Source organism: Schistocerca americana, chromosome 3, assembly GCF_021461395.2.
Source record: "Schistocerca americana isolate TAMUIC-IGC-003095 chromosome 3, iqSchAmer2.1, whole genome shotgun sequence".
NCBI classification, from domain to species: Eukaryota; Metazoa; Arthropoda; class Insecta; order Orthoptera; family Acrididae; genus Schistocerca; species Schistocerca americana.
In genome coordinates this window covers 649,815,619-649,843,067 of record NC_060121.1, presented here as the reverse complement: position 1 = coordinate 649,843,067, position 27,449 = coordinate 649,815,619, and the positions used below count along the sequence as shown (strand labels likewise).

Genomic DNA, 27,449 nt, shown 5'->3' with positions numbered 1-27,449 from the left:
TTTTATGTGAGTACTCTTAAAACTTTTTAAATAAAGCAAACATTATTAATATTCTACAACTTTATTCTTCATGTTTACTTATTTGCAGCCCTCTGTTGCTAGAAGGCTCTGAATTGTAGCTTGTAATATGGTGGTGTGTAATGTAATTGTGTCAGTGCATGAGAAACAGCGTGCTGTAATCGAGTTTCAAATTCAAAGATTTCATTCACAAATTGAGAACCTGCTCCTTCAGCTTGATAATGCCAGACCACACATGAGCACTGCAACATTTGCAACAATCTGACGCCTTGGGTTCACTGTCATTGTCCATCCTCCATACAGTCTCATCTTAGCCCTGTATGATTTGCATCTGTTTCCAAAACTTAAAGAATATCTTTGAGGACTTCAGTTTGACAGTGATGAAGCAGTGCAAATACAGGTGAGGTTGTCAGTGTCAGCAGATTGGTCTCTCAGGAGAAAAGTGTTTGTCGCAAGGGTGACTATTTTGAGAGTTAAATATGTGGACATGATGAATAAAGATGTACATTGTTAATAATGTTTGTTTTATTTAAAAAGCTATGAGTTTTCACATAGAAATTTCAGAGGCATTACTTTCCAGCACACCCTTTTGTTAGACAGTGTTAGCAACGATGTGCTAACAGAATCCCTTTCTCACATTTCTCTTGCGAGAAAGGTATTTAACCATAAATGCAGTCCAGTATATTTGACCTCACACTTAATGAGATAAAATTATTTAGATCTTCCCACTGTGTAACACAATTTACAGTCTGATGGAAATGAACAGATATTTGTTTGTATTTTAAATATTAACTATTTCTTAAAGATTATATCACACTCTGATTTTCAGATAGCCATTCAAGCTTGTGTTGGAGGGAAGATTGTTGCACGAGAAACTCTAAAACCCTACAGAAAAGATGTCACTGCTAAGCTGGTTAGTATATGCGACTTCCCATACACAGTTTGATCTTGGTGAGATATAGTTGACCTTCTTGTTGGAAGATAATGGGTAACTATTTCAACAAAACCTAGCCCTCAGTGCTAGAATGAGACTGCCTTCTAGTATTCCAGTGCTTAAAAACTGAATAAAAGACCTAGTTAATGTGTGTAGAAAATGTTTTATAGCACCAAAGAAATCATTGTATAACTATATTGATTACAACCCTTTCCATTTTTTGCAATACATGAAACTTTTGGTTTTGTAATTGCTGTCTTATAAAATATGCCAGCCATTATATAAGTTACTAAGATAGTTGCTTCATAAGAGTCTCTCATATATGAAATATATTACTTTATCTCATCTGTTTGTTGTTGATTTAATAATCCATCAAGTGTGTCATCAATGAAATGGCAGTACTCAGTTGTTGAGGCTGAACAGACAACTATTTTTGTATACACACTTTGTTTTTATGAAATCAACAATTATCTGACATTAGTTTAACATCAATAAAAAGAGAATGTTAAAAAAAAAAAGGGCAAAATTTTTGGTATGAAGTTATCTGTATTTACATGCCTTGGCAGTTCTTTTATTGACTACCATGTACATTGAATTGTGAGCATGTTTGGTCAAAAGTAATTTTCACAGCTTCCAACAGCTTATTTCCATGGTCATCCTATATACTGAGACTATAGTTTGAGTCACAAATGATGGCGGTCAAATATGAGCTTGTTCTGCACACCTACATCATGCATATTCCGACAGTCATTAAGTGTTCAGTAGTGTTTTTGAGTTCTTTGCTGTGAATGTCTTAGCCAGTGCGAGCATTAAATATGATTTTAGGAAGTTATTTAGTGGATTTTTATTCCATTTGTTCCAAGCTGTCACTGCTGATGGTGTACCAGCTGACAAATTCTGCAAAAGTTAGAGACAAATTTTGCAGGCGACACACTTCCTTCAAGTGAAAAGCACGTGTCTTCGCATCTTGGAACTATTGCTTGGAACTGGCAACACTGCAGTCCCCATCCATGCCTCGACCTGCACCACCCACCATCATTCTTGAATCAGATTACAACACATACACAACATGTGCACAGTAGTTATCTATGAGCCATTTGTGTATTGTGATTCTTGTGATGGTGCGTATTTGAAGATGTGTCAATTTTCATGTGATTAATATTATAACTGTGGCTGAGAAATATTACTCCCTTAAATTGTTGAAATATATCTGCGACCTCCCTTCCATCTAACTACGGATAAAATTATTCTTTTTGTTGCTGACCTCTATATTTATTTCTTTCAGTCTTCACCTTTTATTAAGTTTTTCAGTTTTACAAAACTAGACTCACAATGTTTCTGTCATCAAGTATGAGTGTAAATCGTTGATTGAATGTACAGGAGACAGCTTAAGGACAAACAGTTAATTGCATAATGTGATAATTTACAGCTTTTCAAACTTAGCAATATAACTGACATACATTAACAATAGCCTTAAGTTTAAAATACCCAGCAGATTAAAAGTGTGTGCCACTCCCGGACTCAGACCTAGAATGGTGCCTGTCATGGATAATGCTCATTACAAACTAAACTATACAGGAATGACTTACAATCTGTCCTCACAGATTCTAACAGTTCCTCTCTGCTCCTTTCCAAACTTCACAGAAGTTCTCCTGCACACCTAGCACTCTCCAAAGAATAATATTGCAGAGCAGTGGCTTAATCACAGCCTAGAGGGTTGTTTCCAGAATGAATATTTCATTTTGTCAGAAATGAAGTGGCAAGGATGGGTCGAGAGTCATATCTCAGTTGGTGCAAGAGCATTGCCCATAAAAGACAAGATTTCAGGATCAACTGCCAGTCTGGCACACGGTTTTAATCTTCCAAATAGTTTCAAACAGCACTCTCCCTGTTGTTGAACCCTTGAAGCATTTATTGCACCAGTAATCCACTTCAGTTATGCAAACAATTTTCAAGAATACAAAAACTGCATCTTTTGAAATATTAACTGATTCACAGAGACTGGTTTTCTTGCCTTTTCAGGCTCATACTCAGATGTGACATACAGAAGAATCATTTTTATTTTCATTGTTTGATGCTGTGTACTGGCTCTGTTATGAGGTGATAGGAAATACTTTGCTCTAATAACACATGTGATAAATTATCTTCTGTAACAGAGCCAGTGCACAGCATCAAGCTACAAAGATGATTCTTCAGTAAGCTCCATCTGAAGATGAGCCTTAAAAGGTAAGAAAATTCTGGGAGTAAACAAATACTTCAGAAGTTACTGGCTGTAGTCACGTGTACTAGAGTACCCATCTTCATCTATGTACATACTGTGCAATCCGTCTTATGGTGCATGCCAGATTGAATCTTGAATCACTACTAGTCATTTCCTTTTCTGTTTCACTCATAACTTTCTATATGGCTCTTCTGTATGGGCCTTAATTTCAGTTATCTTATTTTCATGGTCTCTGGTACCGCGCACAGCGGAATTTGAATCCCCGCCAGACGTCATGGACGTCGAAGACTCCTAGAGGTCTCTGCACCACCGCACTGTAAGCTGTGGCGGTGTGCGTGTCCTGGCCCACATTTAGTGTGAGGGCGCCGCAGTGGAACACGTGGTTCCAGCGGCCAATAGCTCACCCCCGATAGAGTATTTAAGCGCCTGCCTCTCGCTCAGCCAGCGAGTCTAATCGTTGCGTGAGTCTCGACACATCGCCTCGACAACAGACAGCGTGTTTATTGTTCTTTGTTTTCATTACTAGTGCACATCTTGAATTCGTTTGATTGTCTCTGTCACTCCGTTGCTTCTTGCATGTTGTCGTCGTAAGGTCTCTCTCCATTGTCCGTCGTCGTTTCGTGTTCATCCTTTCCATTTGTTTGTTTGTTCACGGGCCGCTCTCCGTTTGATCCCACCATGCTTTCTTGGCCACCCTGTGACTGACACGGTCGCGGTCACAACAGGTTACAACATGGTCCTTACACAAAATGTGTGTTGACGGCAGTAGAAATGTTCTGTAGTCACTTTCACATGCTAATTCCCTAAATTTTCTCAGTAGTATTTCATGAAAGAAATATAATTATCCCTCCAGGGATTCCCACTCGAGTTCACAAACATCCTCATAAAACTTGCATTTTGAGTGAAGCTACTGGCAACAAATCTAGCGGCACACCTCTAAAATTTTGATATGTTCCTTTAATCCGACCTCATGGGAATTCCAAATGAGTGAGTAGTACTCAAGAATGGGTGGAACTAGTGCTGCTGTTATACTAGTGTTGTGTCTGTTGTCTCCCAAAATTCTCGCAATATACTGAAGGCAACTATTCTCCGGCCGTACTACCACATTTCATATTGCTTTGTAGTGTTACACCTAGATATTTAACTGACGTGACTGTGACAGCATCTGAACATTGCAGCATTTTTTATTTTTATTTTTTTTTTATTTTTCCTAATATGCATTAACTTTTCTACATTTAGAGCTAGCTGCCATCCATCAGACCAAATAGAAATTCTGTTTAATTCATCCCGTATTATTCTACAGTCATTCAACATTGATACTTTCCCATATACTGCAGCAGCATCATCAGCAAACAGTTGCAGATTGCTGCTCCCCCTATTCACCAGGTCACTTGTGCATATGAAGAACAAGAGCAATTATCACACCTCTCTCAGTCACTCCTGGCTACCTTTGTCTCTGATGAAAACTCACCATCAAGGACAACATTCTGAATACTGTTAATTAAGAAGTCTTTGAGCCACTTGCACATCTGGGAACCTGTTCCTTATGCGTGGATCTTCATTAACATACTTAAGTGGGGGCATCATGTCAAATGCTTTCTGAAAATCTAGGAACATAAAATTTGCCTGTAGCCCTTCATCCATGGTTCATAATTTTTCAAGAAAATTTTTGAAGTTTTCAGTATTTTTATTATTACTAGTGGTTTACTGGTCACTTTTTCTGTGTTGAAAATTATGATACAGAATTGCTGGTCAGTACTTACCTGAAAGAGGCAAAATTTTTAGTACTGCCCATAAATGGAAAACTGTCAGAACTATTAATTCCTTCCTCAGGGATGGAAAAGGAATACATCAAGTTAGGTTAAAAAGGACAGGTCACTTGGACCCCGGGAAGAAATGGCCCTATATGTTGTTATGATCACCAATCACAGCAAAACTGGCACTACATCAGACAGATGTTTTTCCCCTAGATCAAAACAAACAGAATAGGTGTCACTTTTGACAATGTTGACTGGAATACTCTCTTTCAAATTCTAAAGGTGGCAGGGGTAAAATACAGGGAGCGGAAGGCTATTTACAATTTGTGCAGAAACCAGATGGCAGTTATAAGAGTCGAGGGACATGAAAGGGAAGCAGTCGTTGGGAGACAGGGTTGTAGCCTCTCCCCGATGCTATTCAATCTGTATATTGAGCAAGCAGTAAAAGAAACAAAAGAAAAGTTCGGAGTAGGTATTAAAATCCATGGAGAAGAAATAAATACTTTGAGGTTTGCCGATGACATTGTAATTCTGTCAGAGACAGCAAAGGACTTGGAAGAGCAGTTGAACAGAATGGACAGTGTCTTGAAAGGAGGGTATAAGATGAGCATCAACAAAAGAAGGGGCGATGATAATGGAATGTAGTCGAATTTAGTCAGGTGATGCTGAGGGAATTAGATTAGGAAATGAGACACTTAAAGTAGTAAAGAAGTTTTTCTATTTGGGGAGCAAAATAACTGATGATGGTCGAAGTAGAGAGGATATAAAATGCAGACTGGCAATGGCAAGGAAAGCGTTTCTGAAGAAGAGAAATTTGTTAACATCGAATATAGATAAACGTCAGGAAGTCGTTTCTGAAAGTATTTGTATGGACTGTAGCCACGTATGGAAGTGAAACATGGACGATAAATAGTTTGGACAAGAAGAGAATAGAAGCTTTCAACATGTGGTGCTACAGAAGAATGCTGAAGATTATATGGGTAGATCACATGACTAATGATGAGGTATTGAAGAGAATTGGGGAGAAGAGGAGTTTGTGGCACAACTTGACTAGAAGAAGGGATCGGTTGGTAGGACATGTTCTGAGGCATCAAGGGATCACCAATTTAGTATTGGAGGGCAGTGTGGAGGGTAAAAATTGTAGAGGGAAACCAAGAAATGAATACGCTAAGCAGATTCAGAAGGGTGTAAGCTGAAGTAGGTACTGGGAGATGAAGAAGGTTGCACAAGATAGAGTAGCATGGAGAGCTGCATCTAACCAGTCTCAGGACTGAAGACCACCACAACAACAACAGCTATCTTTACCGTTAGAGATAAATGTCTTTGATTTTTATATGAATCATAGTGAAAAGAATGGAAGGAAAATTATGGTTTTAAATCCCATCATTAATGAATCCATTAGACCGAGCACAAGCAAAGGTGGGGGAAGGAAAGTGACAGTGTACTTTTTAAGCGAAGCAGTGTCATGTTAGCCTTAATCAGTTTATGGGAACCAAGAGAAACGAAAATTTTAATGCCCAGATGGATATCTGAATCCCACTCCAAAATGCTAAGTCCAGTGTCCTAACCTCACATAGTTACAGACCTTGAATTGATGTCGAAGAGACATTAGCAAGTTCTCTATCACATTAAAAAAATTCAATAAATGTGGTTCTCTGTTCTTTTGCAACTTATTCCACAGCACATTGTTACAGACCCCCAAGGAAAACTAAAATAACTAATACAGAGCAATGAAATAGATTTCTGTATAATCTCAAAAATAAAATTAATTTTTGATCAACTGATGGTATTTTTTGCAGTATGGTGGTGATGTCACTAGAAGAATGAAGTTACTGAGAAGACAAGCTGAAGGCAAGAAGAAAATGAAAATGGTTGCTAATATTGGTCTTCCTCGAGAAACATTTATTGATGTTCTCAAGCGTTAAATTAAAGATTATTTACTATTGTTATAACTACGGTATTATTGCTTTCATTTCCACTTGTATTTAAACTTCCTTTTTGTGCAAAATTTCGACTGATAAATAACAAAGAATTAAGACTTGAAATTTTGTATGATGAACACATATTTTTATATCATTGGAGTAAGCTGGGAACTTATTGGCATTTCTGTCATTCTGAAATTAATATCGTAAGTATCCTGTTCACACATTTTAGCAAAGGCTCACTCATTCATATGTGTGGCATGATAAAATCTGAATTCCAGATGTATGAGAATATTTGTAAGATAAGGGAAGTATTCCTCTACTATGCTTTCAAACTTTTACATGATTTGAAACATGTCTTGGTAATTTTCACAAAAGTAAAAAAGTAAGCCATCTACATTATTCTTCATATCAGTGATACAGATGTACATCTAATACATAGATGGATCTTGTTTAGAAGCTGAGAAGAAATTTAAGATTGAAATCTACTCACAAATTATGTACAGTTTTCCAGGAAGGTAGTGCAGCCATCCACAGTTGCACTTAATGAGATAACCCTTATAATGAAGAAGCAAGAGGCAATAAAACCAAACTAAATATGCAAGTGTTAGCACATTAGGCAGCTTAGGCTCCTGTGGTTATCTTCAATAGCTTCTCTTCTTTAATTATTATATAAGTACCCAGAATGGGAAGGAGGTGTACAGGGGATACGCAAAATAATGTGAACACATTTACTTACTTGGGAATGGTTTATTAATAAGGGGCTGGACCCTCATTTGCCCGTAATACAGCTGTGATTCTTCTTGGAATACTGGCATATAATGATTTATAGTCTCCAGAGAAATGTTATGCCAGTCTTTGATCAGAACCTCTTCTAACTCCTGTAGTAACGAGGGAGGCAGAAATATGCTCTGGAGTTTGCACTCCAATACTGCCCTGCAACATTCAATAATGTTCAAGTTCAAGGACTGTGCTGGCCATGGAAGATGCTGCAGTTCAGTTGCATGTTCCTCATACCATGATTGTACTGTCCTGGCTGTATGGATGGGTGCACTGTTGGGAAATAACATTTGAATCATTGGATGCACTTGATCAACTAAAATGTTCACATAATTGTTTGCTGTAACGGGCCTTTGAGAGTATTGATGGGACCAGCAGAATACAGTGATATGGCTACCCAAACAATCACACTTCCTCCTCCATGCTTAACCGTTGGAATCAAGAAGACGTGTTTGCACTGATCAGCCATCCAGGATTTATGCTCCTGATACCATGTTTTACACTTCTCAGTGTTAGTTGTCATCACTTATGGTTTCAGTATAGCAGCTCGTCCGTGAATATTCGCTCTGTGGAGTTCTTGGCAGACAGTGTCATAGATATGGTATCACAAAGATGGCTGTTGAGCTCGTCAGTCACTTAAGCTGCCGTCGTTTCATATTTTTTTAACACAATTCGTGTTAGTTTATGATGATCTCTGCCATTTAGTTTTGATTTGCACTCACTATTACGTTTACATGATAATGTCTTTCCTTGTTTTGTGTAGGCTGTCACAACTGTTGAAACAGTTGCTCTTGAAACATTCAATAATTTGGCTGTCTTGGGTACTAATGCTCCAACTTATCAGGACCCACAATCTGCCATCTTTGAAACTCTGTTAGGTCTGCGCATTACCTGCATTGCTGACCGTCAAGCACAACCATCCCATTACTCCCACTGTTCATATTATTTTTCCTATCCCCTGAATATGTAGAGACAGAATTAACAGACTATGTTATACAAATAAATGCTTTTTATTGTTGTGTAGTTTCCTGCTCCATTTACAGTACAGATGAGGAATGAAGTTTATTTTTTATTACTGGCTCCAAAATGCATTTAACAAGATAGTTGATGGCTGAATAGGAAGTTTGTGTTTGGGTGACAGGGTAACAACAGGCTTCTTTTTCTCTTTTTATTCTCTCTGAAAAGTAAATTTTATTTTATTAATACAGTGCTCAAAATACAGCCTTTGTTTTACCAAGCCCCTCCCCTTTCTTTCTCTCTCTCTCTCTCTCTCTCTCTCTCTCTCTCTCTCTCTCCCTCACACACACACACACACACACACACACACACACACACACACGATATATTGAGTATTTTCTTTTGTTTACCTTTTTAATGCTCAGACAAACTATATGTAACTAAAATTTTATATGTACAGTTCTAATTTCACTTAACTTTGGTTTTCTCTTATCCATGGTTCAAGAGCTGCTTTTATGCCCTGCCTAAAAGGCGTGTGACACTGAATATTGAGTTCCATAAGTCTACTAGTGTTAAGGGTTGTGTCATAAGGTCGAGTGGCAGAGGAGCTGAGAAGAGGTGCAGGAGCAGGGGAAATGTGTGAACTGGACAAATGGAAAATATCTGCCATCTCTTGCAGCATTTTATACTTTGTAAATATCTCTTTGCCACACCAGTGATATATTCCATGAATCGGTTCACCCTGCAATTAAAGTCAGAAATATATAATTCATACTCTAACACTCTTGTAATAATAGTTACCAAAGGCAAATTCATTGAAATGGGCATTACCTTCAGTTTCCTATCAGCGAGTCCCAGGCAGATTTCAGCAATATCGTCTACATGAGATGGTCGGCGACGCTCGTAATCTGACACCTGCCTTTCTTTAGAAGTATTTAGCAGTGCTTCTAAAAGAACTGTTACTGCACTCTCTGCCAGATGCATTACAGGGCCATAAAGGACTGGGATACGTAAAACAATGTTCCCTAGTAAAAAAAATATAAAAAAAAAAAAGGTTAACAAATATGCTTGGTCCCTTTGAGTATATTAAGCATCTTAATTACAGTGAACTGTTCTTTCTACAGAGTATGAAATGAAACTGAGATTAGTAACCAGTCATAATGGTTCAAATACACTGTATGTCGTGTTTTGAGATTTTTAACTACTATTTCTGGTACCTGATTGTGAAAATAGAAATCTGGAAATAGGTAGTACAGTATTAATAAATCACTTTGGCTATTACTGATGTCACTTTGTCACTATTACAGTATGCCTGATTTAAAAACCTGACTTTAAAAATATTCTTTGTTGCACAATTTTGTTTTCACTTTTTTTTGCTGGAGATTTCATAATGACACTTTACTGTAGAGTACAAGATTTCTATTAAAGCATGCGTCTACTTACAGTTAACATCTGCAAGCACTTGCTGGTGAGATGTTTTCATTAGAACAAAAACTTGCCCTAGTTTACTTCTGCAAATACTTGCAGAAGTGTTTCCAACAGAGTTGTGCCAAGAGAAACGCAAATGGAAGTTTACAGTGTCTTAGTTAGAAACAGAGCAGCCACCATTGTTGAATTATTATTATTATTATTATTATTATTACTGAAGAAAAATCATCACAAAAAACAAAGTTAAGAAAAAAGAAATGTTAAGGTGAAGAAATGGATACAGAGGCGTACATATTCAAGTTATCAAGAAGCATTATTGAGTGAAATAAAATCAGAGGACTTCACTCAGATTAAAAACTTTCGAGTGTCATATCCTAGTCTCGAACATCTCTTTTCTAATGAACAATCAAATATTTGAAAAAGGATGCAAAAATGTGGCAAGATATATTGTTAAGAGATAACTCTGTAATTACTCTTTGATGTTTACAAACAGTATTTATCACTTTTATGACAAATGTAATGAATTAATGTTTCTGCTAACATTTAAAGAAATCAGCTAAAATAACATGTCTGTGCCACCATTCAACTTTTCCTTCTCGTGATACAAAATAATCATTAAATTCATTCTGCACTGCCTTGGCTGCGGTGGACAACTACATACACTATGTGATCAAAAGTTTCCGGATGACTTACAAGTTCGTGGCACCCTCCTTCAGTAATGCATAAGTTCAGTCAGGTGCTGGAAGGTTTCTTGGAGAATGGTAGCCCTTTCTTCACAGAGTGCTGCACTGAGGAGAAGTATCGATGTCAGTCGGTGAGGCCTGGCATGAAGTCGGCGTTCCAAAACATCCCAAAGGTGTTCTATAGCATTCAGGTCAGGACTCTGTGCAGGTCAGTCATTACAGGAATGCTATTGTCGTGTAACCTCTCCGCCACAGGCTGTGCATTATGAACAGGTGCTCGATTGTGTTGAAAGATGCAATTGCCATCCCCAAATTGCTCTTCAACAGTGGGAAGCAAGAAGGTGCTTAAAACATCAATGTAGGCCTGCGCTGTGATAGTGCCATGCAAAACAACAAGGGGTGCAAGCCCCCTCCATGAAAAACACACCCACACCATAGCACCACTGCCTCCGAATTTTACTGTTGGCACTTCACACACTGGCAGATGACGTTCACTGGGCATTTGCCACACCCATACCCTGCTGTCGGATTGCTACATTATGTACCGTGATTCATCACTCCACACAACGTTTTTCCACTGTTCAGTCGTGCAAAGTTACAGGAGGCGAGGCATCATTTGTCATTTACCAGCGTGATGTGTGGCTTATGAGCAGCAGCTTGACCATGAAATCCAAGTTTTCTCACCTCCCGCTTATCTGTCATAGTACTTGCAGTGAATCCTGATCCAGTTTGGAATTCCTGTGTGATGGTCTAGATAGATGTCTGCTTATTACCGTATTTACTCGAATCTAAGCCGCACTTTTTTTCCGGTTTTTGTAATCCAAAAAACTGCCTGCGGCTTAGAATCGAGTGCAAAGCAAGCGGAAGTTCTGAAAAATGTTGGTGGGTGCCACCACAACTTACTTCTGCCGTCGAATATATTTAGCGCTACACAGACATGCTTTGTAGGCACAAAGATAAATACTGGTGCCAAAACCTCTGCGTCAGTAAATAAATTTAAAATAGAAGGTGGAAGACGAGCTTTTTTTTCTCCACCCCGAGTTTCGAACACTGCATTTTCATACATTATCCAACGAAGTAAATACAAATTCCGTATTGTTCATCTTCGAATGTAGCAGCATTTCAATGTACTACGAAAACCCTACTGGCAAGACTGGGATGTTTGTCAATACGGCCAACTCTACGTTCTGAATTTTTTCCTATCTGTGAGAAGAGATGGTTGCTAATAGGAACTTTTATAAATTGTGAATCACATGCAGTATTCTCGTCACCATAAGAATAATACGAATATAAACATTTTGCCATGTATTGTTTCGTGTTTGCTGCTATCTCATTTAAATCCTGTCTGCCTAACAAACCACGAAACTAGGGCGAGACAACAGCAAACGCGGAAGAATATACATATCGTGTCATGTTTATATTCGTATTATTCTTATGCTTAACAATGATACAGTCAGAAATGAAGCACGGTAATTGACTAGATTTTTAAATCTAAGATGACTCTAATTTCTGTGCAGAATGTAATGTACTAAAGAGGCGTCTGCAGAGATTTTCAAACGGAGAAAATTTTTCGCTAAACTCTCGTTCAGAATATCTATCATACGCAGTCTATAATTTGGTTCTTGTTGATCATTATCAAAGAAAGCAGCAGTGTAAGTAACAACAAATAGCAGTCTCTTGCCATTGTTTCGCTAATGAGACAATTCGTCTCTTTTTTTTTTTTTAATTGTAAGCGGCGGATGCGCGCACAAAAGCAAGCCATGCCGCGAGCGGCGACAGGCCGTAAACACGCACTGTCAGAATGCGTCAAACAATGCATTACACAGAACAGTAATGCATTTTCAGCTTAGGCAGACGTAAACACCTATAATAAAGAAAACTGCGCTTATCAGACCAAAGAAAAATAAGCAATCAATTAAAACCAGACGAAGCATGTGAAAAAGGAAGGGTACCCGTATAAATACGAACGGAGCGCCTGACGCATAGCAATGGCTACCTGGTAAAGCTTAACTGCTAAGCTTACGACTCGAACCAAACTACTGTAGCTGTATCATCATTCATTCGACCTAAATTGTGTCTCATATTACAATGGACCAACTTTGTTTCGATTTGGAGATGCGGCCTAAAACTTTTCTCTTCCCTTGAATTTCGAGTCTCAAATTTCAGGTGCGGCTTAGATTCAGGAAAAAATTTTTTCCTTGATTTCGAGTCTCATTTTTCAGGTGCGGCTTAGATTCGAGTAAATACGGTACACATTACAACCCTCTTCAACAGATGAGGTAGGCCTGTACACTTTTGTGCTGTATGTGTCCCTTCACGTTTCCACTTCACTGTCACATCAGAAACAGAGGACTTAGGGAAGTTTTGGAGTGTGGAAATCTCACATACAGATGTATGACACAAGTTACATCCAATCACCTGCCCACGTTCGAAGTCCGTGAGTTCCGCGGAGTGCCCTATTCTGCTCTCTCACGATGTCTAATGACTACCGAGATTGCTGATATGGAGTACCTGGTGGCACGTGGCAGCACACAATGCACCTAACATAAAAGACATATGTTTTTGGGGGTGTCTGGATACTTTTGATCACATAGTGTATGTTTAGAGGTTCCCATGGTACATTTGTTTGGGCCCATATTTTGCCATTCTCCACTTCAACACTAAAATTTTCATATCCATACTGAACAACAAAACTTCTGCAAGTTTGAGAAAAACTTCCAGCAACTGGTAAGTACTTACAGCAAAATACAAGAACTGTTTCCAGTAAATTGCTGAAGCTACTCCTGCAAGTTAACGAAACTTGCAGAAGTGTTAGTACATTCAAGAACTTGAAGGAGTAGTTTCTTCAACCAACTTGCACAAATTTACTCACCTTTAGAGGAAAGTCAATGACAGCATTCGTAAAAATAATGCAGTAAAAAAGGGTCAAGCTGTTCTCAGTCCAAAGACTGGTGTGAAAACTACATTGTTTTACTTGGCATATCCTATTGGAGGTACCGTGCTTTTGCCACAATCCAACCTTTGAACCGAGTTACTCCATTGTATGAGGACATACAGTTTAATGTGCATTTCAAATCGTGGCACAATTTGGCTTTTATTCATATTAGCAATCCTTGCAGAGGTGAGAGTAATGACAGTGGTAGAAAAAATCCTACAACTGACCTTTGGATTTATGGCCTGACACTTAGTCACTGAAGTATATTATTATTTTGCTTGGATACGTGTGAAAAGTCATTTTAATTATTGTCAAATAACTTACAGAACAAACCACCTTCAGTATGACTGTAAAAAGCCAGTTGCTATGGAACAAAACCTTATGCTTACCTCTAACTTAAAAATAGGAACTACATCTACATCCATACTCCGCAAACCACCTGACAGTGTGTGGTGGAGGGTACCTTGAGTACCTCTATCGGTTCTCCCTTCTATTCCAGTCTCGTATTGTTTGTGGAAAGAAGGATTGTCGGTATGTTTCTGATTTTATCCTCATGGTCTCTTCGCGAGATATACGTAGGAGGGAGCAATATACTGCTTGACTCTTCAGTGAAGGTATGTTCTCGAAACTTTAACAAAAGCCCGTACCGAGCTACTGAGCGTCTCTCCTGCAGAGTCTTCCACTGGAGTTTATCTATCATCTCCGTAACGCTCTCGCGATTACTAAATGATCCTGTAACAAAGCGCGCTGCTCTCCGTTGGATCTTCTCTATCTCTTCTATCAACCTTATCTGGTACGGATCCCACACTGCAGAGCAGTATTCAAGCAGTTGGCGAACAAGCGTACTGTAACCCACTTCCTTTGTTTTCGGTCACAGAGTGTCTGGACATTTTGTTTTGATCCACCTAACACTTTGACATAAGACCAAAATTTCTTAGGATTTTCTGCCAAGTCAGTACATAGAACTTTACTTTCAAATTCATTGAACGCCTCTCGCATAGCCCTCCTCACACTACATTTTGCTTCGCATAATTTTTGTTTGTCTGCAAGGCTTTGGCTATGCTTATGTTTGCTGTGAAGTTCCCTTTGCTTCCGCAGCAGTTTTCTAAGTCGGTTGTTGTACCACGGTGGCTCTTTTCCATGTCTTACGATCTTGCTTGGCACATACTCATCTAACGCATATTGTACGATGGTTTTGAACTTTGTCCACTGATCCTCAACACTATCTGTTGTTGAGACAAAACTTTTGTATTGAGCCGTCAGGTACTCTGTAATCTGCTTTTTGTCACTTTTGCTAAACAGAAAAATCTTCCTACCTTTTTTAATATTTCTATTTATGGCTGAAATCATCGATGCAGTAACCGCATTATGATTGCTGATTCCCTGTTCTGCGTTAACTGTTTCAAATAGTTTGGGTCTGTTTGTCACCAGAAGGTCTAATGTGTTATCGCCACGAGTCGGTTCTCTGTTTAACTGCTCGAGGCAGTTTTCAGATAAAGCACTTGAAAAATATTTCACTGAATTCTTTGTCCCTGCCACCCGTTATGAACGTTTGAGTATTCCAATCTATATCCGGCAAATTAAAATCTCCACCCAGAACTATAACATGGTGGGGAAATCTACTGAAAATATTTTCAAAATTATCATTCAGGTGCTCAGCCACAACAGCTGCTGAGCCAGGGGGCCTATAGAGACATCCAATTACCATGTCTGAGCCTGCTTTAACCATGACCTTCACCCAAATTATTTCACATTTCGGATCTCCGTCAATTTCCTTCGATACTATTGCACTTCTTATCGCTATAAACACGCCTCCCCCTTCACTGTCCAGCCTTTCTCTGTGGTACACAATCCAATCTGAGTTTAGGAATTTAGTACTGTTTACATCTGGTTTCAGCCAACTTTCTGTCCCTAGTACTATATGGGCATTGTGACCGTTTATTAATTAGAGCAGTTCTGGGACCTTTCTATAGATGCTCCTGCAGTTTACTATTAGCACATTAATATTGTTATTCCCTGTTGCATTTTGCCTACTCCTAGCTTGCCGCGTCTCAGGAGGTGTCTTGTCAGGCCTAGGGAGGGAATTCTCTAACCTAAAAAACTCACTTGTGCACTCCACACGTACTCCGTTATCCTTGTAGCCGCTTCCGGCGTGTAGTGCACGCCTGACCTATTCAGGGGGACCCTACATTTCTCCACCCGATAGCGGAGGTCAAGAAATTTGCACCCCAGATCTCCGCAGAATACCACAAATAGTTAGCTCAGAATCCACCCCGCGAGCGAGGCTTTCCGCCCTCACCAATTCCGCCAACTGCCTATTCGAACTGAGGATGACCTCTGAACCCAGACGGCAGGAGTCATTGGTGCCGACATGATCAACAATTTGCAGTCGGGTGCACCCAGTGCTCCCTATCGCCACCGGCAGGGCGTCCTCCACATCTCGGGTGAGACCCCTCGGCAAGCAGACAGAGTGAACACTGGCCTTCTTCCCCGACCTTTCCGCTATTTCCCTAAGGGTCTCCATCACCCGCCTAACGTTGGAGCTCGCAATAACTAATAAACCCCTCCCCCCGTGTGCCTGCTCGGACCTTGCTGAAGGAGCGGCCACATGTCCACTCACAGGCAGAGCGGGCAATGCCACACGGCCAGCCTCCACATTGACCCTCCACCTCGTGCGCCGCGAATGCCGCTGAACCCGCCTCCCCCTTGGGGAGAGGGTGGCCCAGCCGCGCCCGGAACCTGCGAAGATGTCTCGACAGCAGGGACCGTGTGTGAAGCATGTAACACCTGGGGTGTACCATGCGACACACCAGACTCCCCACTGCCGCTACACTATGAGGCAGCAGCCTGAAGACGGCTGACCGCGGCCATCAACACGTTCAGCTGTTCGCGAATAGTGGCCAGCTCCTCCTGCGTCCGTACACAGCAGTCACACATCCTATCCGTCCTAAGAAATCAATTTACTGTAGAGAGTTAATCAACTTTTAACTAGACTGCTAATTCACTAAAGGCGGCTGATTGTTGACTAAACTGTGGTTGCTATACACTTCTTGTAGAAAACAACGAAAATTGCACTACCTGTGTCTGGACTGTATTGAAAACAAACACTAGCACTACTGGCACTATGGTTGACTAAAGGGACTCTCTCTGACTGTATTCAAAACAAACACGAAATCTATGGAACACTATTACTAACACTTGACAATTAAAGCTTCCTAAAAGTAAAAACACACGGAAGAAGTGACAAGTAAGAAAAATACAGTTAATACTTAAATTAACGTAGCTCGCTGCACAGCAGACATGAAGCAGACAGCAGTTACGACGACTATCTGTCAATGGAAAGCAATTATTTTGGAGTATTGATTTACAGGCAAAGTAAATTGCTTTTCGTTATATTATTTACATATTTAACTCAACGTAAAATACAGTTCTTGACTTTCCATGTCTCAGGTATTCATGTGTTGTACATGCACCTGTTTAATGCTGCTTGTCTCAGTGTTGCTTACCATTTTATATACAACTGAATTTGCTCATATTTGTCTCTATAAAACTAAAACTTTTCAAGAATATCTACCTGATGAAGCTGCCATGCAAGCTTCCTCTCCCTGCAGTTTTGTTTTCCCATAAAGATTTAGAGGGCTGGGGACACTTTCTTCTGAATAGGGAGGATTTTTACCATCAAATACATAATCTGTGCTGATGTAAATAAGAGGCACTCTTTCTTTGGCTGGAAAAAATTAAGACATGCAAATGTAACCTTCATTTCTGACAAAGAGAATATAAACAGTTTTATACATATAATCAAAAACTGCCTGCATTAAACATATCATGTAGAATTATAACCAGAGTAAGTAATGTGTATGGAAAATGGATGTCACATTTTGAAACTACTTCAGGTGCTGCATGCTTAGGTGTCTTGCCACCTTTCTTATACTAGGGGCTGTAAAGGTTAATTTCCAGTTTTCATATGTACACTGATTAAATGAGAAGATCTTGTTTTTCCATCTGCAGCACAACACAGCACAATATTACCCTCTTTATCACCATGCATGAGCTTCACTTTGTAAGGCTGTAAATTAAATATTGAGAATAAAAATTACAAGCAGAAATTCCACTTCTGTGTTGAAATACAAGAAATAGTAAATACAATTTAAAAACATCTGGACTGTTGGACTCTTAATATTATTCAAAGGTTATGCAGAAGACCAAACAGCAAGGTAATCGGTCTCATCGAATTAGGGAAGGAAGTCGGCCGTGCCCTTTGAAAGGAACCATCCCAGCATTTACCTGGAGCGATTTAGGGAAATCACGGAAAACCTAAATCAGGATGGCCGGACGCGGGATTGAACCGTCGTCCTCCCGAATGTGAGTCCAGTATGCAGAAAGTAATGCACCTTTTGTGTAATGTAATGCTGCCATGTTATGCCAGTAGCCACTTATTCAGTTCAGTTTAGTGAGGAAAGTTTGTGTTTATTACATACTATTCAAATGTGCATCAAAAGGCCATTTTTGTCACAGATAATAAAAATCAGGTTCAGCTGAAATGGATTTGCATAGTCACATTACAAGGCACAAGCACTCATAAATAAGTAGGCTGACCTAGTAGATCCGTTCATGATGGGAGGGACCCTCCATGGTACACAGTCTCCGTAAAGAAATGTCTAAAGACCCGTTACTTACTGCACAATAGGAGTAAGCCAAGGGATAGGGTTATAGATGAAAGTAGAATGTACTGCCGCATAAGGAGTGTTTAGCTGTCAAAAAAGCAATGTGTGAAGCATCAGTGACTACCATAGCAGCTTCTTTTCGAAAGATCTGTAATATATTGCAAAGGAATTCTGGTTATACACTCCTGGAAATGGAAAAAAGAACACATTGACACCGGTGTGTCAGACCCACCATACTTGCTCCGGACACTGCGAGAGGGCTGTACAAGCAATGATCACACGCACGGCACAGCGGACACACCAGGAACCGCGGTGTTGGCCGTCGAATGGCGCTAGCTGCGCAGCATTTGTGCACCGCCGCCGTCAGTGTCAGCCAGTTTGCCGTGGCATACGGAGCTCCATCGCAGTCTTTAACACTGGTAGCATGCCGCGACAGTGTGGACGTGAACCGTATGTGCAGTTGACGGACTTTGAGCGAGGGCGTATAGTGGGCATGCGGGAGGCCGGGTGGACGTACCGCCGAATTGCTCAACACGTGGGGCGTGAGGTCTCCACAGTACATCGATGTTGTCGCCAGTGGTCGGCGGAAGGTGCACGTGCCCGTCGACCTGCGACCGGACCGCAGCGACGCACGGATGCACGCCAAGACCGTAGGATCCTACGCAGTGCCGTAGGGGACCGCACCGCCACTTCCCAGCAAATTAGGGACACTGTTGCTCCTGGGGTATCGGCGAGGACCATTCGCAACCGTCTCCATGAAGCTGGGCTACGGTCCCGCACACCGTTAGGCCGTCTTCCGCTCACGCCCCAACATCGTGCAGCCCGCCTCCAGTGGTGTCGCGACAGGCGTGAATGGAGGGACGAATGGAGACGTGTCGTCTTCAGCGATGAGAGTCGCTTCTGCCTTGGTGCCAATGATGGTCGTATGCGTGTTTGGCGCCGTGCAGGTGAGCGCCACAATCAGGACTGCATACGACCGAGGCACACAGGGCCAACACCCGGCATCATGGTGTGGGGAGCGATCTCCTACACTGGCCGTACACCACTGGTGATCGTCGAGGGGACACTGAATAGTGCACGGTACATCCAAACCGTCATCGAACCCATCGTTCTACCATTCCTAGACCGGCAAGGGAACTTGCTGTTCCAACAGGACAATGCACGTCCGCATGTATCCCGTGCCACCCAACGTGCTCTAGAAGGTGTAAGTCAACTACCCTGGCCAGCAAGATCTCCGGATCTGTCCCCCATTGAGCATGTTTGGGACTGGATGAAGCGTCGTCTCACGCGGTCTGCACGTCCAGCACGAACGCTGGTCCAACTGAGGCGCCAGGTGGAAATGGCATGGCAAGCCGTTCCACAGGACTACATCCAGAATCTCTACGATCGTCTCCATGGGAGAATAGCAGCCTGCATTGCTGCGAAAGGTGGATATACACTGTACTAGTGCCGACATTGTGCATGCTCTGTTGCCTGTGTCTATGTGCCTGTGGTTCTGTCAGTGTGATCATGTGATGTATCTGACCCCAGGAATGTGTCAATAAAGTTTCCCCTTCCTGGGACAATGAATTCACGGTATTCTTATTTCAATTTCCAGGAGTGTATGTAAAGGCAGTCAGTGGCACTAAGGTTACTTCCAGACCATCCTGAATGACACACAAGCTGGAATTGAAAGTAGCAAAGAAAAAGTAGAAATGCTGAATTCCATTTTGATATCTTTCTTTACAAAAGCAGATACAACCACAGTTTCCCAGTTTATTTCTTGCATCGCTATAATGTTGAGCGGTATAAATAGAAGGTGCCAACACAAATATTTTGAAATTAGAAAGGCACTGTATATACCTTTATGGTATCACTCTTAAAACATCTACATAATGAAAAAATATCCTCAAGAGAGGCACAGCGAAGCCATCCTAAAAAAATGGAGTCGAGAAACATTTGAAATTGCAAAAACTGGACAAAGATCCAGAGTCTAATGTAATCCTTGCAAATTCTAGACAGAATTTGCAGCTAAGTTAGCCCCTTTCTGAAACATGTACTATCTATAGTAATTAAACCAAAAAGTGTGACCACCAATTGGAAAGAAGACAAGACACATTCATATACAAAAATGGTAGCAAAAGTGATGCATAAAACTATTTTCATTGGCATCCATCTGTTGTAGAATGTTAGAGCATTTCCTGAGCTCAAACATAATGAGGTACATCTCCTCCATATCAACATTAAAACAATTATCATATGAACCCCAACTCTTACTCTTCACACACAACTTCTCAATATCTGTGGATCAAGGCCTTTGAATGGACACAGTATTTCTTTATTTCTGAAAAACATTTGACTCTCTACCACACTAATACTTACTAAGAAACTTGGAACAAATGGAGGTACCAAATAAAATTTGTGACTAAATTGACGATATGTTGGTAGGGGGGATGCAGCAAGTTATCAAAAAGTGAAGATCCATCATTTTGATTTGCAGCTCCTTGTATTGGCCGTGTTTGCAGTTAAAATTGTTGGATGTGAGGTCTGCCAGCTATGCAAAACACCATTTCTCTCAGTACCCAAACATGTTTCAGCACCACTGTGCCATCATCAGTGGGTTTTCGTTTTTATTTTTTTGCTGGGAGTTAATCTATTTTCTAGAATGTAATTCAGTTTTTTGTGAAAAACTGAATTACATTCTAAAATATAGGTATTTACAAAAAGAAACAATCTGTTGTTTGAACTAAAAATGCACATAATTTTACAATCATTTAACAAAAATGTTCACATTGCAGAATAAATAAAAACGAAAACCCACTGATGATGGCACAGTGGTGCCGAAACATGTTTGGGTGCTGAGAAAAACGGTGTTTTGCATAACTGGCGGACCTCACATCCAACAAAAAGTGATGAACTAACTTTATGTATGCCCGAGGCAAGTGTACTGGAACTCTTGCTGTTCATGTTTTATGTCAATGATCTGGTAGATGATAGTAACGTAAGAGTTTTTGCACACGAAATAGGCCTACTACTGGAAAAATATGCCCAAATTTCCAATCAGATCTTGACAAGATTTCAAAGTGGTGGAAGTATTTTCAATTTGCTTTAAATGTTCAACAATGTAAAATTATGCATTTAAAAAAAAAAAAAACAGAAACATGCTATCCTTTGACGGCCATCAGTCACATTTGCTTTCAGTTAACTCGTGTAAATACCTTTAGCTGGGCGTAACAATTTGAGAGGATATGAAGAATGGAAAATAAAATTTAGGATTTGGTAGACAATTATCAGTTTGACTTTAGAAAAGTTAAAGGCATGAGAGAGGCAGTTCTGACACTGCATGTGATAATGGAAACAAGACTGAAGAAAAATCAAGATGCTCTCATTGGCTCTGTTGCCCTAGAAAAGGCATTCGACAAAGTAAAGTGGAGCAAGATGTTCGAAATTCTGAGAAAAACAGAAGTAAACTATAGGGAAAGAGAGGCAGTATACAGTAAATACATGAACCAAGAAGAAACCATAAGATTGGACGACCAAAAATGAAGTGCTCAGATTAAAAAGAGTAAAGACAGGGCTGCAGCTTGTCACCCCTACTGTTCAATCTATATATCGAAGAAACAGTGACAGAAATAAAAGAAAGGCTCAAGGGTAAAAGGATATCAATGATAAGATTTGCTTATGACATTGCTATCCTCACTGAAAGTGAAGAAGAGTTACAGGATCTGTTGAATGGAATGAATTTAATGAGAACAGAATATGGGCTGAAAGGAAACCAGGAAAAGACAAAATTAATGAGAAGTAGCAGAAATGAGAATAGTGAGGAACTTAAAATCAAAATTGGTAATCACAAAGTTAAGGAATGCTGTTACCTGGGGAGCAAAATAACCCATGATGGACGAAACAAGGGTGACATAAAAACCAGACTAGCACGAGCAATGGGGCATTCCTGGTCAAGAGAAGTCTATTAGGTGGATTACTTAGACAAGGAATGAGGAGGTTCTATGCAGAATCGGTGAAGAAAGGGGAATATGGGAAAACACTGGCAAGAAGAAGAGGCGGGATGATAGAAGATGTCTTAGGACTTCGGGGAATAACCTCCATGATGCTAGAGAGAGCTATAAAGTGCAAAAACTGTAGGGGAAGACAGAGATTGAAATACATTCAGCAAATAATTGAGGATGTAGGGTGCGAAAAAATGGGGAATGATCACACAGGCTCGGTTATAGGTAACACAAATTGTGGACTGATTCATTGGAAGGATACTGGGAAAATGCAAGCTGTCTACAAAGTTCGCTTAAAAAACATTTGTGTGACCCACCCTACAGTATTGCTCAGTTGTGTGGAACCAATACCCAATAGTATTGACGGGAGAGATTGAACAAAGATGGGGAGTATGAAAGCTCACAAGTTAGTTTGCCTAAAAGGAATTTGTCACAAAAATGCTGAAAAATATGAACTAATAGACACTCAGGTCAAGGCAGTCAGGTAGATGCGCTATTTCTCCATTTCTGAAAAGCATTTGATTCAGAACCACATTTACACTTATTATTAAAAGTATGATCATATGGGGTAACAAGTGAAATTAGTGACTGGTCTGAGGATTTCTTGGTAGGGAGGACACAGTGCATTATCTTCGATAGGGTGGCACTGACAGATGTAGAAGTAACTTTGGTTCTATCTCAGGGAACTGTGTTGGCTCCTTTGCTGTTCATGTTGTATATTAATGACCTTGCAGACAATATTAACATTAAACTCAAACTTTTTACAGATAGTGCAGTTATGTGTAAAGAAGTACTGTATGAAAAAAGCTACACAAACACTGAGTCATATCTTGATAAGATTTTAAAGTGACAAAGATTGGTAACTTTCTTTAAATGTTCAGAAATGTAAAATTTTGCACTTCACAAAATGAAAAGACATTCTATCCTATGGCTGCAGCATCAGTGAGTTAGAACTCAAATCACACAAATACCTGAGTGTAATTCTTTGTAGGGATATGACGTGGAATGATCACATAGGCTCAGTCATAAGTAAAGCAGGATACTAGGGAAATGCAGTCAATCTAAAAAAAAGACACTGCTTACAATTCACTTGTGCAACCCATTCTAGAATATTGCTAAAGTGTGTGGGACCTGCACCAGGTAAGACCAAGGGGGATACTGAATGTATACAGAGAAGGGTAACACGAAAGGTCATAAGTTTGTTTGACCTATGGGAGAGTGTCACAGAAATTTTGAATAAACTAAAATGGTATAATAATTACGTGGAGATAGACACAAACTATCCTGAAAAAAGGGTGCTTGAAATTACTGCAACCAGTCGCGACTGGTTGTGAGGAAAAGATTATAGTCCAATTGAAATTTTTTGTAGCTTTCAGATTGCAGTTGGGGGGGGGGGGGGGGCAGTGTTGATGGCGTGTAGCCAGCCACTTCACAAAGTACTGCATGTACCTACAAAACAGGCAACACAGCAAGCCTGTGGTGCTCTATAATGAACTTGGATTGAAAGCTGGTTCGTCCTTACCACTTGACTCGCCAAGACGTCAATCCAAAGCAATTTTAATTGGAGTATAGATTAACTGCAGCATACACAGAGGCATTTACACAGTCATTCTTCTCATGCCCCATATGCAAATGGAATGGGAACAAGCCCTGCTAACTGGCACAATTTGAAGCACCATCTGACATGGACTTCACAGTCATTTGCAGAGTATGGATATAGATTGCACATCCTGCAAGGTTCTTCTCCTAGATGGGAACTACAGGAGATTATAAATATGTGCATGATACCACTACTAAGTAGTACTATTATGGTTTGTTTGATTAGGCCATGGCACATTTCCTTCTCTGACAGAGAACAAAATACTCTGCAAACTACTGCGAAGTGCTTTCCTGAGTATATCTACCACTGAATACAAAAAAGCATGGTACTATTGGGAACCTATAGACATAACAGATATCTATTGTGAATACATACCATATAAATCTGTAGTTAATGGATTGGTTTGTAGTGTGAAGACCACAAGATCAAATGTGTTTTAAATGGTTATAGAGGGTAATTTTATGTGGTCATTAAAGATGAAGTGTTAGTCATTTCCCCCACACCTTGTATGTAAAAGGGAAGAAACCCTAATACACAATACATGGGGAAGTACACTCAACATGCACTTGGCAATGGTTTGCAGAAGGGAACACCAGGAAGAATGAGCTTGTATATGAAATTTCATTATGCCTGAACTCTGCTTAGTGCTACTGCTGTCTGAAGACAGGTTTCTGTATCCCTGTAACCAGCTGACCAAGTAACAAATATTGTAAAACATTCGATACTGATAATTTCAATTATAATTTTGAAATTATTTAGTCTACAGCAAATACAAGAGAAATCATTAACTATGAAAATAGCTTTTGGTGATGGTAGATATGTACTCAAAATAATGAACTGGAAAAAGCAGTTCTGCTACTTTTGCTACAAGAATAATCCAACTTACAGGTAGTATAAATGAGTAGACTAACATTGTTTACATGTTCTATGGTATAACATCATATTTGCAAAAAAAAAATTCATTGTATGAAACAAAGTAATTAGAATTCTATATAGAGATTTATTAGATCCTTCTCATGAGAATCTGAAAGATACTAAGTTTCACAGTAAATTTGTTTTCTCGTGCAATTTGTCAATTCTTCAATCCAGAAGATTACATACACTGCAGTGAAACTGTTAAATATATCCATTTAAAGGAAATGCTGTAGCTTATGCAATTACCACAAAGTGCAGCTAAACTCTCTGTTGCACGAACATTGATATCCACTGCAGCTTCAGGATCAGCATCAACCTTGTCAGGGTATCTTTGGGCAGCAGTATGAATCACCACATTTGGTTTGAATTCTGACAACACTGTTTGAACAGTATTCTCGTCTCTTAGGTCAATTTTGTGCAAATGTGGCTGAACTCTACAAGAAGAAAAGTGAACAGCTGTAAGTAACATATATTATTACATATTAAGGACCAAACATAATGTTAACTATGTATGTCATTTTATCCCTAGATAATTTTCCATTTGTTAAACAGTAGTTGTCTGAAGCAACTGAGATAAATGATTCACTGTCCCAAGTACGAGAAACATTTCGGAGATTACGAAACTTGAAAAATATAACTAAAGAATGCGGTGTTTTCTGCAGCAAAACACGATACCAGGGCTACAGTGACACCTGTAAATTAGCTTCTGACATAAGTACTGTGCCGACTCTTCGCTTAAAGCCACATGTTTTGTACATTAATTTATAAATGGGCATCGATGTACCTGCTGCATGAACGGGCCATGTCAACTACCATTAATTACTAATTTCGGGTCAGCTGTTTCTGATATTGGACCACATAAGCATTCACATGGGAAATAGCCTCTTGTACCTTGAAAACGCTGTACCAAATACCGTCCAGTTCTGTTCTGAAAATTTTTGGTAAACTGATCGACCAAGTAATCCAGATGCACCTGTGAGAAATACACGTTTCACTTCTTTTGACATTTCAACTAGTCTTCAACGTTTCGTTGGTAATTATGTTTTCTCAACCACTTGTTGCCTATTGTTCCCTAACAGCTCGGTCAGGGAACAATGCTACTTTCAATGATTAGATGTCAGTTTACACAAATTAGCCTCGTGATTCGGAAAGACACACGACATCAGCTCTGGAAATGCAGAAATTGCTGATTGGTTTTTTCTGCGCATTAACACTACGTCACGTTGCCCAATAGCGGAGCCAGGGCCCAATAGCTGATACTGCATTCGAATGGATTATACGTTTGCTTTAATTTCCTTAGGAAAGATTACAGCTGAACTTACTGCTGGTGAAATAACTGATCTGGGTGACATTCAAAGCTTTCGAACTAGTAATATTGTAATACGGTGCACTTTTCCTTTCTGTCATTTCTCCCTATCCACCTGAGAAAAAGTTAAAAATTTTACATTCAACTTTGTTTGTCTGCTGCATTCGCTACAATTTGTTCACCGTTGAGGAAAATTCTCAAGAAAGAAATTTATTTTGGTCTTCCATATTCCGACAGGCATTTTATAGTGGATGGGAGTAATTGAATATTTCGCCGGCACATTTTTTTTCGAAGAATAGTTAAAAAGTTCGTTCAAGTAGCTGCAGACAGCTGCTTCCAGGTGTTACTACGCATGCGCATCTGCGATGACATAGAAATCTGTTTATGCTGTTCACTGCTTAAAAGCTTCTCGTCCCATTTTTAGTTGGATTGCTGGGTGTAGTAGTGGATCAACAGTTGATACGGTTTTTGAGAGTGTCATTTTAAAATCATTTTGGACTCTAGACAAACGCCCTGCATTTCTAAATAGGGTTAATAAATTCCTAAAACAGAGGTAGGCACTGCCACCTAAAAGATGAAAATCCCTGTCTTTTCCTCGAGGCTCTGATGTATTGTTGATTCTTGAACTCTCTTCCGTCATGATCAGAACCCGTATAACCGACGTGTAAAAAAGTCCCGAATCCGTCGTTTGTGTCCATAGAAAATTTACAGTTAAATGAAAAAATAGTTTTTCTGATTCAAATACGACTGCGGATCTTTTGGAGGACTGTCTGTTCCAGGGGCGGGCAGGAATTCCGCACGTGTGCGGTGCACTTGCACGTGTGCAGTTAACAGGTGTTCTGCGTGCACACAGGGGCAAGCTGGCCACCGCTTCTCTCCCCTCCCCACCATACCGTCACTCCGCTCCATCCACTGTAATGCCTTTTGTTTCCTAGCTTGCTTTATTGAATGAAGGAATAAGGTTAGTAGGAGCGATTGAAAGAAATCGTGGTTTGAAAGAGTGCCTATTACCTACGATACGTTTTATTTAATTATCACAGGTGGAGTTTACATTACGTTAATGTTTGGAACAAAATTTTTACATACAGGCAAACGCAAACAATTATGTAAATTTTCATCACTGATTTTTGCTCTTAACCGAGACTTATTAATTTTCATAACAGAAAAAAATCTCTCGCAAACCTAAGTCGAGCCAAACATTGACATTATCTTTGCGGCTTCACGATGGAGACGAAGAAATGGTCTCGAGAACCATTCAAAAGCTTGGGATAAACATGATATATCCCCAAATCTCTTGAGAAATTCCTCTTTTATTGCACTATTTCTTGATGCAATAATTTACC

The 27,449-nt window shown here is 39.9% G+C and overlaps 2 protein-coding genes across 6 annotated transcripts in view; one reads left to right on the top strand and one right to left on the bottom strand.

The window, feature by feature from the left end:
* Positions 1–6,975, top strand: part of LOC124607013 (translation factor GUF1 homolog, mitochondrial) — a 128,570-nt gene extending 121,595 nt beyond the window's left edge. For 3 of the 4 annotated variants that reach the window (XM_047139168.1, XM_047139170.1, XM_047139167.1), the window contains 2 exons: positions 848–931; positions 6,730–6,975. In XM_047139168.1, coding sequence (XP_046995124.1) covers positions 848–931; positions 6,730–6,855 — 210 coding nt within the window. In that variant the 3' untranslated portion in view covers positions 6,856–6,975. The remainder of the gene's footprint in view (positions 1–847; positions 932–6,729) is intronic. The other variant, XM_047139169.1, reaches the window with a different exon arrangement.
* LOC124607014 (methionine adenosyltransferase 2 subunit beta-like) overlaps positions 1–26,368 on the bottom strand; it is a 68,792-nt gene extending 42,424 nt beyond the window's left edge. Inside the window, exons 1-6 of one of the 2 annotated variants that reach the window (XM_047139172.1) lie at positions 25,692–26,368; positions 25,047–25,234; positions 17,210–17,362; positions 9,421–9,614; positions 9,066–9,331; positions 8,627–8,809 (exon numbers count right to left, since the gene is read on the bottom strand). In XM_047139172.1, coding sequence (XP_046995128.1) covers positions 8,725–8,809; positions 9,066–9,331; positions 9,421–9,614; positions 17,210–17,362; positions 25,047–25,234; positions 25,692–25,807 — 1,002 coding nt within the window. In that variant the 5' untranslated portion in view covers positions 25,808–26,368 and the 3' untranslated portion in view covers positions 8,627–8,724. Of the gene's footprint in view, positions 1–8,626; positions 8,810–9,065; positions 9,332–9,420; positions 9,615–17,209; positions 17,363–25,046; positions 25,235–25,691 lie in introns of those variants that run through there. The other variant, XM_047139173.1, reaches the window with a different exon arrangement.
* Positions 26,369–27,449: the final 1,081 nt, after the last annotated feature.